General features: G+C 45.8%; 1 protein-coding gene and 1 long non-coding RNA gene across 2 annotated transcripts in view; one reads left to right on the top strand and one right to left on the bottom strand.

Moving 5' to 3' along the window:
- LAPTM4B (lysosomal protein transmembrane 4 beta) overlaps positions 1-6755 on the bottom strand; it is a 66169-nt gene extending 59414 nt beyond the window's left edge. The window contains exon 1 of the mRNA XM_018058265.1: positions 6431-6755. Within this exon, the coding sequence (XP_017913754.1) occupies positions 6431-6529 (99 nt within the window). The 5' untranslated portion in view covers positions 6530-6755. The remainder of the gene's footprint in view (positions 1-6430) is intronic.
- Positions 6828-7982, top strand: LOC108637515. Its single transcript, XR_001919124.1, has 3 exons — positions 6828-7024; positions 7619-7719; positions 7809-7982. It is a non-coding gene; the product is annotated as an uncharacterized LOC108637515 (long non-coding RNA).

Below are 14765 nucleotides of genomic sequence, written 5' to 3'. Positions count from 1 at the left end.
AACATACTAAGAAAATCATCGGATAAAATGCAGGAAATTACAAAGGAAAAAGCATGCTTGAGGGTGTCAGGAGCAATGCAAGTCCTGATGGCAAAATATATTCCATAAGAAATGCAGGCTTTACGTTAAAAAGAAGGAAATAATGCCATTTGCAGCAACATGGATGGCCCTAGAGATCGTCACACTGGGTGACGCTAAGACAGAAAAGGAGAAATATCATATGACATCCCTTATATGTGGAATCTAAAAAGAAAGGTTTTGTAACTTACTTACAAAACAGAAAGAAACGCACAGACTTAGAGAAGGAACTTACGGTTGCACAGTTGCTCGGGGGAAGGACCGGGGGAAGGAACAGTTAGGGAGTTTGGGACAGACAAGCACACACTGCTATATTTAAAATGGATAACCAACAAGGACTTATTGCAGAGCACAGGGAACTCTGCTCGATGTCACGTGTCGGCTTGAATGGCTGGGGAGTTTGGGGGAGAATGGATACATGTATATGTATGGCTGAGTCCCTTTGTTGTCCACCTGAACTGTCACAACACTTTTTATTTATCAGCTATACTAAGTTGTTTTTTTTAATGTGGCCTTTAGCATAAGGAATACAGAAGGGATTTTTTTTTGTTTATTATTGTTCTCCAAACATTCTTTCTTTCTCCTCCCAGGAACAGCCTCCGGATGTCTCAACCCTCTGTTCTCACAACGATATTTTTAATTAATCCCACTCCACGCCCCACCCCCGCACTCACAGCCCTCCAACCAACAGTTCAAGGGAAGCATCTCCCAGACCTAAATTCATCAGTATATTCTAGTCACATAACCATGGCCTGTTTGATTCAGGATTGTACAGATAAATTTATCAAATCTGAATGAATCTCAGGACTCACAGCTTAAGTACTGGTTGGCATATTCGGCAGCCATTTGTATCCTAAAGGAAGGTAACCTGAAAGGGGAGGGGTTGGGAGAGAGGAGAGAAAGGGATGCGGTGAAATCCACCGCATTGCTCAACTGTGTAAGCCGACTTCAGCGGATGAGAAACACAAGGGTCATGAAACACACATCTCCCGGAGGAGACAGTGAGCCCACACTTTTTAGGAGTAGGATGACAAGCTCGTGTTTGTGTTTGAGAAAAATACCTCTGGAAATCGCATATGCAATAGAATGAAAAAAAATGGATCATTGATGGCAAGGCTAGAAGCAGAGAGGCCAGTTATGATTCTATTATAATAGTTAAGCGAGAGTTAATGAGAGCCTAAATGAGAGAAGTGGTGGCAGGAGTAAGAACAGGACAGAATAAGGCACTCAGGAGGCTGGGGGGGAAAATCAATATAACGTGGAGATGGGATAAAGGAATGAGATCCAGATGCCAAGGGGGACAGAGGCAGCTATCCGAGGAATCTGAGACAGGGGTCAAAGAAGACTAGTGGGGCAAATCTGAGTATGGGCAAGGGGAAGTTAACGGATTCAGGCTTAGAATATTAAGTCGTGTGGAAGAGAGGAAATCCTAGAAGCCCACATAGCAAGCATTCTGCGTCAAGCACTCCTTTCAAATCGTGATCCCTCCAGAAACCAAGACAAATCCGTCCTCATTCGGCGAGGATAGATACGCACCTTACTTGTTTTTCTTAAAAACCTTTGTAGCTATTAAAGGTTATGAGAGAAACCAACTTTTTTCTTAGGTTTAATGATTAAACTGCCTTTCTAAGTAAACACAAGCCTCCACCTCACATCGTAGAACACAAAACACAAAAGCTCTACAAAAAAACTTAGAACTAAACCAGATGTAAACATAAAAGCTAAGGCCATAAAGCTTCCGAAGAAAATAGAGTTGTCTTTACAATCTCAGAGTAGGCAAAGCAAGTACTAACACAGAAAGTACTAACCATAAAAGAAAAAAGGCGAATTGAACGTAACTGAAATTAAAAACTCCAGTTCATCGAAATAGACTATTAAGAAAATCAGTGGGCAAGCCACATTGAGAGAAAATATTCACAAAGAATATATTTAACAAAGGACTATATTATTATTATTATCCAAAATATAGAGTTCTCACAAATCTGAAGGATTAAAAAAAAAAAAAGGTAAAACTCAGTTTTTAAAAAACTGTGCAGTCAGCGCAAAGGAGGATATATAGTTGGCCAAGAAGCATAGATAAAGTGTTTCAGGTCATCAGCCACGTAGGGGAATTCAAACCCAAGTCACCAACAGCCACCACTACGCACCCAGTGAACTTTATACCCTGTTGACTGCAGTGTAAAAATGGCAATTTGGAAAATACCTGGCAGCTTCTTATCAAGTTAAAACACACGACGACCAAGAACCCCACTGCAAGGTATCTGAGAAATAAAACCAGATGTCCACAAAGTCTTTTTTTTCCAAAACTGTTCAGAGCAGATTTATCCATAATAGCCCCAAACTGGAAAAACCCAAATGTCCATCAGCTGGCAAATGGATAAACAAATTGTGGTATATTCTTACAACAAGTAATACTCAGCAATAATAAGGCACAAATATTGACACACTCCAAGACCATGAATGAATGTAAAATTCATTATGCTAAGTTAAAGAAACCCAATACAAAAAAAACACCTACAGTATAATTCCATTTATATGAATAGGCAAAATATCTATGGGGTGGGGTGTCTATGGAGGGGATATTCTGAGAAGAGGCACGAGGGAACTTTCTGGGAATGTTCTCTAAGGGTGTGGGTTACAAAGGTGCAAACACTGGTCTTGTCAATGAACTGTACGCTTAATATCTGTGATTTTTCACCATATGTAAAGTATGCCTCAATTTTTAAAGGGAAAAAAATAAAAGTAAATGAAAAGTGATCGCTAATACAAATACCTGAAATCAATATGCTTTTTTTAAAAACTGGACTGAAGGAAACCTTTATCATTTCAAGGCAAAAACAAAACACACAACTTTTAAAAGGTAAAACTGGAAATAGCACAGACCAATACATCACTCAGATCACAAGCTGCAAATCACTTAAGCTCTTCACCTTGGTTTTTCCTCTATAAAATGGGAATAAAAAAAACTACCAGGAATATGTAAAAATTAAGCTTATGCAAAGCATTGTAGAGAAAAATGTTGCCTGCCACTCCAGTTCTATCAGGATCAAGCCAGCCGTTAGCCACGGCAGTCACCCAGGACTCTGGGACTGAGGGGAATTCAGGCTAGAGACAGACAGATCCCCAAGATAATGCAGATCCATACCTGAGAAATTTCAACTTTCCCAGATTCTTGCATCTTCCCATACTTAGAAAATGATACATAAACTCATTAACCTGATTTGCCTGTTCCCTGATTAACACTCATCTTAGGACTTCAACTACAGGTTTTCTCACAGCAAAAAATTCATATATCCTGGCTCCTCCCTCACATCTTCACAACAGTTTCTCAGAGCTGTCGGAGAGGTTGTTCCCCTGGGCTATTTTATATAGAGTCAAGACACAGAATAAACTCAACTCACAGCCCTCCCATAGTTCACTCTGGTTTTTTTCATCAAGGAATCTAGGGAATTCCCTGGAGACCCAGTGATGACAACTCCTCGATTAAACTGTGGAGAGCGGAGTTTGACCCCTTCTCAGGGAAGCCTCGGGGTGTATCCAAAAAAAAGGATTGCTATCAATAGTATAGTGGGCTTCCCCAGCAGCTCAGTGGTAAAAGAATCCGCGGGCACCGCAGGAGACGCAGGTTCCATCCCTGGGTCGGAGAGGTCCCCTGGAGAAGGGAATGGCAACCCACTTCAATAATCCTGCCTGGAGAATTCCAAGGACAGAGGCTATGGTCCATGGGTTTGAAAAGAGTTGGGCACAACTGAAGCCACTGAGTGCAAATAGTACCTGGCACACAGGAGCTTAGGAGATGGTCCTGGCAGAAAACAATTAGAAAACGCATAAAGAAGGTTCCCTTTATCTTTCTAGTGGACTCTCTTTTGAGTATCTATCTATACTCCTACCCTTTTTTTCTCCTGAAAACTCTCCCTTTTTTGATCGTGACCTCATTCCATCCAGATGACTGGTGGAAAGAGAAAGAGATGCCTTGTTCTTTAGCTCCTTCATCTTAAAAATGTACGTGTAAATCAATGTTTTGGATAACCAAATTATAAATGTAAAAGGATGAGGGAAACTCACTAGTTTAAAAAAAGTTTAAATTGTTTTGAGAAAAGCTAAAGACTTATAAAGATGACCAATAGCATATACCGTCTGTGGGGTGTATGGGGGTCTGTGCCGGGTCGCACAGAGTCGGACACGACTGAAGCTACTTAACAGTAGCGGCAGCAGCGGCGTACATTGTGTGTATGCTAAGTCGTTTCAGTCGTTTCCAACAATCGGCGACCCTGGTGGACTGTAGCCGACCAGGCTCCTCTGCCCAGGGCATTTCCCAGGCAAGAATTACTGGAGTGATTTGCCCTTTCTGCCGCCAGGGGATCTTTCCCATCCAGGGACCGAACCTGTTTCTCTTGTCTCCTGCATTGGAAGGCGGGTCCTTTACCACTAGCGCCACCTGGGAAGCCCCAAAGTATTCACATCTGCTTAAAAGCTTTCGAATTATTTTTCAAAAAGCCATCTTTCCAAATGCTAAAACCTGCATACCAATAACTCCTTTCCCCAAAGAGTACGCTCAAGCTGTGGACAAAGCCTGCAGAGTCCTCCCTTTTATCACACCAATGCCTCCTACTGGATTACCGCCAACAACGGGGCTCAAGTAGATTTATCTCTCCCGTACATCACGTAGTCCATTTGCCTAATGCAGTGCCCTAGATTTTACAAATTACAGTCATAGATGTACTCGCACCCTGCAGATTTCAACATCTTCAAGGAGGACACAAGACGTGGGTAAAATTGTCTGTCTTGATTATCAATAAAAGCACTATTTCAAGACCACCCACTATTCTTTCGCTGTAACTTTAAATTTCCGTTTTTCGTGGGGTGTTTTTTTTTTTTTTTTGCTTTCAGTAAAACCAGGGTAGAGCCAATACCCAGATGTTCTCTCTGCATTCAAGCAGCACAGTAAGAACCCACATATACTAAAGATCTGTTTGAAAGCTTTTAAGGCCAAATATTTCTATTGTGTGGCCTGTGATAGGCACTGACTAAAGGAAACTTGAAACTATAAATAGCACAGAGAACACCATATTGGGGGAGAGGGGTGTTTTGCTTACAATGGCACCACAGACGAGTTCACAATTCGACTTACGTCCGTGTTATATCCAAACACTGAACTATGAACCGACCAAAACACTCTGATGACTAAGAAGATCAGAATGTACCACCACTAAAAGTTCTATAAGCCATCTTACTACCACATCTAAGGAGTTTCTTCCTGGTGCAGAGGCATTCAGCGCCCAGAGGCTCGGGCTTAACTCTCCATCATGATCGAACAGAAACCACGATGCAGCGGAACCCGACTCCGGTGCTGGTGCAGTCTTGGCGTGGGGGGTTGGGGGTGACAACCAACCTGGAGCTGGTACAGGGCACGACTCCATCAGGTTGCCTCACTAGCGTCTGATAATCACTGCTCCCCAGACAAGTAAAAAGCTCCAACCTAGAAACAAACTAACAGACCAGATGGGCCTTCGGGGTCTGCTCAGAAGCTGGGGATCACCTGCAAATCGGGGGTTTTAGGGGGAGGTACGTGGGTGTAAAATGGCTGTCCAGGGCCGACTGAAACGCAGTGAATCACAAGGCAAGCCCCTCCTAGGGTAAGGGCTTTACAACAAGCGTGTGGGTAGACCACCCCCACCCCCAGCCATTCCCACTCGGCATGCGAAGGCACGCAGAAGACGAGCCAGCAAATCCGCGGGCACCTGCGGGCGGGGAGAGCGGGCACGCGTGGGATGGTGCAGGGGGCGGGCAGCAAGAGGTGCCGGCTCACCACCTCGACGGCTCTCCCGACCCGTCGAAAGCACAAAGCCCAGCGGATGCAGAGAAGAAAGGAAAGGCGGGCACGTGCTCCGCAGGCAAGGATTGGGGTGCGGGGAGTTCGCTGACCACCAAAGCGCGCTTTCGCCGGAAACCGCGCAGCTCCGGGAGGCCCAGCCGGCTCCCGGCGGAGGGCTTTGGGGCGCCCCCTTTCCCAGAGCGACTCCAGCCCACGCGCACCGCCCCCCGAAACCATCCCCACCCAAACACTGGGCCCTGACCTCAGCCCCCGCCACAGGTTGGCTGAGCCGGGGGGTGGGGTGGGGTGGGGGGGGCGCATAGTGGAGCCGCCCGCCCAGAGAATTAAGTTTCTAATAATATAACTTTAGGAGGATTAACGCCGGCTTCGCCCAACCCGGAGGGCCGCAGCCGGTACCCACAAGGCGGTGTGAAAAGTGAAGCGGGGTCCCGGGGCGCCCGCGCTCCTCCCGGGCAGGTGCGCGCCCCTTACCCCCACCCCGAGGCGAGGGGGTTCACCCAGGCGGGTCGCACTCACCAGGTACCAGACGCCAAGCAGGATGGTGCCTGTGCGGACATGGCAGCACAAGCAGCAGCTGTTGGAGTAGAACCGCGTCCAGGGGGCCACCATCTTCATCGCTCGGGCCGCGGGCGCAGTGGCGCGACTCTGCGCCCAAGTTCGCAAGAGCTTCGGCCGTCGGTCCTGCGCACCGTGCGGCTCTCGCCGGCCCCCCTCTCCCCGGCTACCCTCGCCCCCTCTTCCTGGCCCCCGTCCGCCGCCCACCGGCCCCGGACCCCACGCCTCTCTGCGCGAAGAGCTAGCAGCTGGAACCTCGGCCGGACCCTGAGCTCCGAGGGCTGCGGGGAAAGGGGGCGGGGCCGGGGCGGGGAGAGGGGCGGGGTCGGGTCGGGGCACCCGCGAACCACGTGACGGGCGCCGGGGCCCTGTGACGTCACCGCTGGCTCCAGCCGGCGGCCGGCGCCGCCTGCCCCGGGGAGCAGAAATCGATCAACCCTCACCCCTGGCAGTCCCCGAGTCGACCCCCGGTGGAGTTCCGGGCCTCCCGTCTTTCGTTTGGTCATTCGTGTAACTCCACCACCGGTTCGAGATTCTTTTACAGTCTCGTTGGTGGTGGGTTTTTTTTTTCTTCTTCCACTTGTATCTCGCAGATATTCTGTAGGTTCGGTGCCATTCCCGTTGTTATCTTGCAGGTTGGCTGGGGGAGGGAAACGGTAAGGGTTATTCCGGCCAACTGCAGTCCTTTGAACCGCTGCTGAAGCCGCCCAGAGCAGTCTGTCTCTGCTTCCAGCTCAATCACTGTGGTAGTAATCTTTTCCCAGAAAATAGAATGTGTACTATACTTGCTGTGCTTCAGGTAGCGTTTTTAAATCGTGACTGCAGCTCTAAAGAAAGAGTCATTAAGCCAAGTACTGCCACAAGGTCTCTGTGTAAGAAGATAAGGTAAGGAGTCCTGGGGAAAAAAAAAAGAGAAACAGGCATGGCTTTCTTTTAATAAGAGAAGCCTTTTTTGGCCTAAGCCATTTTGTGATCTAAGACTGACCCCAGTGCTTGTCCTTGAACAGGCCTCAGCAAGCAAGAAAGACACAAGAAAAAACTATTAAGGGGCAAGAGAAGTAACAATAGCAAAGATAACAAATCAGGTGTGAAGATTCCCTGGTGTGTTTCAGTGGTAACCATTAACCTTTCTCGCACTTTCTTGAACAGTTTTGCAGAATTTAAACCGCTTCCAGTGTGCAACCATCCTCTAAGGCAGGAGTCCCCAACACCCCCCACCCCTCATTAGGAACGGGACCATACAGCAGGAGGTGAGCAGTTGTCTTCCAGGAAACTGGTCCTTGGTGCCAAAAATGTTGGGGACCACTGCTCTAAGGGATGATGTTGTTGACCTTTGCAGACCCTCATGACTTCAATCAACTCAAGTTTGGACTCGGTGATCACCCACGCCCCTTCATGAATACGCATGTAACCTTAGCTTAAAACATCCCCCCTTTTGCTATTTAGAGAGACATTGTCTTGGGGAATATCCACCAGAGTTCTCCTTACTTGCTGCAAGTAATAAATCCTTTCTTCTCACAATCCTTGTTTTGGTTCTGTCTTTTGGCTCCATACCCACCAAGAGGTGAAGCCAGGTTTTTTTGGTAGCACCTGTGAGACCCAACGCAGAGAGTTAAGAGATACTCCTAGGATTCCAGTTTGCCGTTATTTCCTCCCATCTAATGTTTGGTCTGGAAGTGATCTCGGAGAGAGAGTGATCCTGAAGAGAGATCTGAGTTTCCTCTCCAGGAACTAAATCTGGGAAGCCTGAATGAAAATCAGGAAACCTAGCCACCAGGCCACCAGGGGCTAGAGGCTAGAACCAAAGTGGCCCTAGCTCCTTCCCACATTTGAAAGCAAGAAAGTTTCAAAGAGGCAAAAACTATAAAAACAGGTACAAAGTTTATTATTACATACCCAGCACAATGTATGGGAGAACACATAGTGGAAAAGCAGTTTATTTATTAAGTCAGAAGCAGAGCAGAGATACACACCAGAGAGAAAGGGTATGGCATCTTTTCTAAGGAGAAGGAGCGCAGTAAGTCCAAAGCCAGAGAGAAATATACACTCAAAGAGGAGTGTGGCCATCCTGAATGACGAGGACCAAACTACGTCAGAAACTAGGCAGAGATACACACTTGGAGAGGAATGCAAGCATCCTGAGTAAGGAGGGGCCCAGTAAAGAGGTGATTTAAATCTCTTATATAGGACAGTCCTTCTAGGTCTTTGTTTTGTTGCTGTTTAGTCACTAACTCAGTCCAACTCTTTGGTAACCCCAGAGACTGTACCCTGCCCGGCTCCTCTGTCCATGGGATTTCCCAGGCAAGAATAGTAGAGTGGTTTGCCATTTCCTTCTCCCAAAGATCTTCCCCAGCCAGAGATTGAATCTTCATCTCTTCTGTTTCGTGCACTGACAGGTGGATTCTTTACCGCTGAACCACCTGGGAAGCCGGGGGTCATTGTTTACCTTTGGTCAATTATCTTGTTTCTTTTTTCACATCTGACCACTCCTTGGACCATCCCCAAGATGCACTCACAATGTTTTGCTAAGATGGATCGGACCATAGAGGCCTGTGGACACATGTCCACACTTACTCCCTCCCGTTTTGACCCTCCAGAAGACCTCCTGCACTTGTGCAGACAGGGAAGTCTTCCTTGACCTCAGGATTGGGCACCTTATCTCTTTTCTTTAGCAGAGCTCAGGTTTTGCCTCTAGCTTTGTTCTCGGAGAAGGAAATGGCAACCCACTCCAGTATTCTAATCTGGAAAATCACAAGGACAGAAGAGTCTGGCAGGCTGTGGGGTCCACGGGGTTGCAAAGAGTCGGACTTGACTGAGTGACTAACAGTTGTTTGTGGAGTGTCTGGGTGAGAAAAAACTTGAATTTTACTCCACTTGACAAACACCAGGTGTCCAACCCATCTATCTCTTACCTCAGAAGAATCCTTCCTTGTCCTACGTTAGCTGCTGATCACTGTAAGGCAAGCATCTCAGACGAGTTAAGATTATTATACAGCACTGTCAACCTCTTCCTCCTCCTTAGAAAGGATGCCATTTCATTTTGGATTTGGAAAAAGAGAAGGACTAGTTGGATCTATATTTCTTGAAGACAGATTATATAGAAAGGAAGACGAATATGAGATAAAGCTGCTTAAGTGCAAGAATAGTTTTACGAGGCTGTAAAGTTGTCACATTCTTATTGTGTAGCGTAAACCTGGATCTCAAGGAACTCTAGAGTCATCCCCAAGATGTCAACCACGAGCCCCAATAAGAAATAATAATGAACACCAAAGCCGAGGAGGACTCTGCAAGGCCCTCTGGATACAAAAACCCCTCCACGGCTCCCATTTCTTGTTTGTAGAAAAAGGTTTTAGTCTCCTAAGCCTTCCCTGAGCTTCAAAGAGGAGGTAGGAGTGCTTGCCGACTAGAGAAGCGAGGGAATGCAGAAACAAAGAAAAAGCAGCTCAGCAAGAAAAGGCGGAACAGTCCAGTGTTCAAACTGAATCTGGCCTGCCCCCAAGGGAGATGCGCAACAATCTGACACGTACCTTTCAGTCATTATGCAGAAACCAAGACACACCTCCCTACCCCAGGTGGACAATGATGAAGTAGACCCCAGATGATTAATATTCCTGAGACATCGCCCTCTAACCTCACCACCAACCAAACAGAAGGTCATACCCCCTGCGGTTCTCACCCCAAATGTCACCTTTAAAAATGCTTCCATGAGACCAACATGTACATACTGGTGTATATAAAATAGGTAACCAACAAGGGCCTAATGTATAACACCAAGAACTCTGCTCAATGATATAGGGCAGACTGAATGGGAGGGGTGTTTGGGGGAGAATGGATATACATATATGGCTGTGTCCTGATGTGCACCTGAAACTATCACAACATTTTTAATTGGCTATATTCCAATAAAAAATAAAAAGTTAAAAATAAAACATATATGGTTATAGTAGTATTCTTGGCAAGGCAGCAATGAGTGGTGGCATGAAGTGAGATCTTAATCACCTAACAAGAAGTCGAACCTGGGTAGCTTCAGTGTAAACCAGGAATCTTAGCTATCAGATCCGGAGGTGGGGGGAGCGGGGATATAGGCTAGAAGCTATTTTTCCCTGGATATTTGCCCCCAAGTGAAAACTGAATTTCTCACAGAGGCAAAAGCTGTAGATGCAGGTTGTTTGTTGTTCAGTCGCTCTGTTGCGTCGGACAATTTGTGACCCCACGGACTGCAGCACGCCAGGCTTCCCTGTCCTGCACTATCTCCCGGAGTTTGCTCAAACTCATGTCCATCGAGTCAGTGATGCCATCCAACCATCTCGTCCTCTGTCGTCCCCTTCTCCTCCTGCGCTTAATCTTTCCCAGCATCAGGGTCTTTTCCAATGAGTCGGCTCTTCACATCAGGAGGCACACAGTATTGGAGCTTCAGCGGCAGTCCTTCCAATTCAGGACTGATCTCCTTTAGGATTGACTTGTTTGATCTCCTTGCTGACCAAGGGACTCTCAAGAGGCTTCTCCAGCACCACAATGCAAGAGCATCCATTCTTATGCACTCAGCCTTCTTTATGGTCCAACTCTCGAATCTGTACATGACTACTGGAAAAACCATAGTTTTGACTATATGAACCTTTGTCAGCAAAGTGATGTCTCTGCTTTTTAATATGCCATTTAGTCTGTCATAGCTTTTCTTCCAAGGAGCAAGTGTCTTCTACTTTCGTGGCGGCAGTCACTGTCCTCAGTGATGTTGGAGTCCAAGAAAATAAAATCTGTCACTGCTTCTACTTTTTTCCCTTCTATTTACCATGAAATGATGGGGCCGGATGCCATGATCTTCATTTTCTGAATGCTGAGTTTAAAGTTCACTTGTTCACTCTCTTCTTTCACCTTCATTAAAAGGCTCTTTAGTTCTTTGCTTTCTGCCATTAGTGTGGTATCATCTGTATATCTGAGGTTGTTGATAATTCTCCAATCTTGATTCTGGCTTGGGATTCATCCAGCCAGAATTTCACATGATGTACCCTGCATATAAGTTAAATAAGCAGGGTGACAATATGCAGCCTTGACGTACTCCTTTTCCTATTTGGAACCAGTCTGTTGTTCCATGTCCAATTCTAACTGTTGCTTCCTGACCTGTGAAGAATCTAGGCTACTCCATTTTGTTAACAGAAAAACTCCATTTTGTAAGGTTCTGGGAAAAGAGCCTTTGGAAATCCCCTGACCTCACCCCACCACCCATGAGCCAATCGGACCCCAGACCAGAATCTCCTGACTTAACATTCAGGAACTTGTGGTCTACCTAGGAAATAGGGACCAATCAAAAACCAACACACACACACAAAATAAACAAACAAACAAGAACCAACACACAATCCTTCGAAAGAAAGTGACCAATCAGACATCCCCCTACCTAGAAATTCTTTTTTTTCATGAACACTCCCTATATAAGCAATGTAACCCCAAACCTGGGGCTCCTCCCTATAGCCGCTGTGTCGATAATGGTGGGAGCCCCAGCTTGAGCTTGGTAATAAAAACTCTCTTGCTTTCGCATGGGATCGGCTCCCTGGTGGTCATTGGGAGATTTCTCGACTTGGGCGTAACACCTGCATACAGGTTTCTCAGGAGGCAGGTCAGGTGGTCTGGTATTCCAGTCTCTTTAAGAATTCTCCACAGTTTGTGTGATCCACACAAAGTCTTTAGCATAATCAATGAAACAGAAGTAGATGTTCTTGGAGAATTCCCTTGCTTTTTCTTTTGTTTTTAAAGCTTTCTCTTTTTTGGCTGAGCTGGGTCTTAGTTTTGGCATATCTTAGCTGTGTCATGCGGGATCTAGTTCCCCTACCAGGGATCGAACCCAGGCCCCCTGCATTGGGAGCAAAGAGTCTCAGCCACTGGACCATCGGGGAAGTCCCTCTCCTGCTTTTTTGATGATCCAACGAATGTCGGCAGTTATGTTACTGGACCAAATTTTGGGTCAGCTCGCTTGCTGCACAGTAAAGCCAATATACTGATAGTGGGTTGTGGTGAGAGTGCTTTAACAGGATTTATTGCAGGCAGCAAGGAAAGAATGTAGGCAGCTCATGTTCAAAAGGCCTAAACTCCCCTGTGGCTTTCAGGGAAGGGTTATTTATTTATTTTTAGTTATGTTGACTTAAAAAATACAACCTAAAAGTTGAGAGTTATATTTCATCAATGGGAATTTTTAGGACTTCAAGCCTGAGAAACACCATCTCAAGCAACCTTGAACAACTTGCTGCTAGGAGGCAAAGGGGACGAGCCAGGCTACATTGTAATTTTGCAACAAAGGGCCGATAGTCTGAACGTCAAAATTTTTTTGTAAATTAAAATTAGATATCCCAAGTTAAGGTACATTTCTGTATGTATGGGAAGATGGGAGAGTCTGAGCTCACTGAAACTATTCTTTTGATATGTACCTCAGCTATCCGAGGCCAATTTCTTGCATATATTCAGATCCTGATTTCCTCTGGGCTCACTGTAGGGAGTAGCTGTAGTCTGTTGGCTATTAGATGGCAGGTATTCATCCTGAGTTCCCTCAGGGCTCACCAGCTCACTTTGGAGGGCTGCAATTGCTGACGATTGTGACATCCCTGTTTACTGATATAGCAGTAATTAACGCTTTCAAATTGTGGTGCTGGACAAGACTCTTGAGAGTCCCTTGGACAGCAAAGGAGATTAAACCAGTCAATCATAAAGGAAATCAACCCTGAATATTCATTGGAAGGACTGATGCTGAAGCTCCAATACTTTGGCGAGCTGATGTGACGAGCCGATGTGATGTGACGAGCTGATGTGAAGACCCTGAGGCTGGGAAAGATTGAGGGCAGGAGGAGAAGGGGGCAACAGAGGATGAGCTGTTTGGATGGCATCATCAACTCCACAGACATGAGTCTGAGCAAACTCTGGGAGATTGTGAAGGACAGGGGACCTTGGCATGTGAAGGACAGGGGAGCAAGTGTCTATGGGGTCACCAAGAGTCAGACATGACATAGTTACTGAACAACAACAAGAACCTAATTGTGGGAGTTAATCAGGGGTACCAAACAAGAAATTTCAGTTTGTGCTTTTTCACCTCAAATTCCTGTTTTCTTTCACATTAGAGATAATTTTCTCTCCGCAATCTTCCATCAATATTTAATGATGCTCAAAACCACTTTTAACCAGTGCTAGGACAAGCATTAGCGCTTTGAGAAGAAACGGAAATAAAGAATAAGAATGGGGAGTGCTGCATTCCAAATTCAGACTCCCGGCACATTCCCACATTTATCTCCTGCTCTGCCCTCCCCACCAGAATTTCATGTTCATTAAGCAAGTGACTCATTGATTCAAAGGAATTTGGTACTTCTGAGAGCTTAATCTTCAAATATTCGAAATTTACAGACACTAGCCAAATTGCTTTTGATAAGAAGAGAGACAGAGTAGAGGACTCAGCTGGAGAAAGGAGCCAGGAAGAGAGAAACAATACATCTGCAAGTGAACTTTATTAAATAAAATTTAATGTCAAGGAATTCTTTGGTCCCATGGTTAGGACTCTGCACTTTCACCATCAAGTTCAAATTTTCCATCTCTCGTAGGGGGCCTAAAATCCTGCAAGCCGAGCTGCACCATCAAAAATTAAAAACAACAACAGCAGAACACTTAAGCTTTTCCGGTAAACAGCCTAAGTGACCTCTAAAAATTGATCCAGAAACCCCACAAAGTCATGCAAATCTTCGCGTCGACTTTAAGAACACTTGTGAAACCCGCCCCCTAACCTGGCCATTAAGGGTTTGCACATCTTCTGAAGGATATCCCTTTAAAGAAGCAGTGTGTCCATTGCGTTGTTATGATGGAGCTGGTAGGCGTGCACGGGCCAAGGAGTGGTGCTGGTCGCAGGCTGGTGGCCCCAAAAGAGTGCTGAGATTTTTCCTGCCCTTGCTCTAAAATGCAGAGGGTAATGTTGAACTTCAGGATGAGACGTAGATTCTCTGGTCATTGAGCACATCGAGGTGAACAAAGCCCGGAAGACGTGGCACAAGTTTTCAGAGAAGAAATGGAAATATTATTCTTATTCTTATTCTTTATTCTCTTATTCTTTATCTCCGTTTCTTCTCATGGTCAGATCAACCCATCCATGAGCTCTCCCTGGCACAGTGAGGTGATCCTTACTGAGAGAGATCACATTGTTCCTAAACCAGAAAGAGGACCTGGCTGCACAGAAGGGAAAGGTATCCTAGAAGAAACCGAAGAACCGAAAGCTTATGAAATGCAGCAAAAAAAAAAAAAAAATGCAAATAAAATTAAAACAAACATA

This window comes from Capra hircus, chromosome 14, assembly GCF_001704415.2.
Source record: "Capra hircus breed San Clemente chromosome 14, ASM170441v1, whole genome shotgun sequence".
Lineage (NCBI taxonomy): Eukaryota > Metazoa > Chordata > Mammalia > Artiodactyla > Bovidae > Capra > Capra hircus.
The sequence above is the reverse complement of the archived record's forward strand: the minus strand, read 5'-3'. Positions and strand labels throughout refer to the sequence as shown.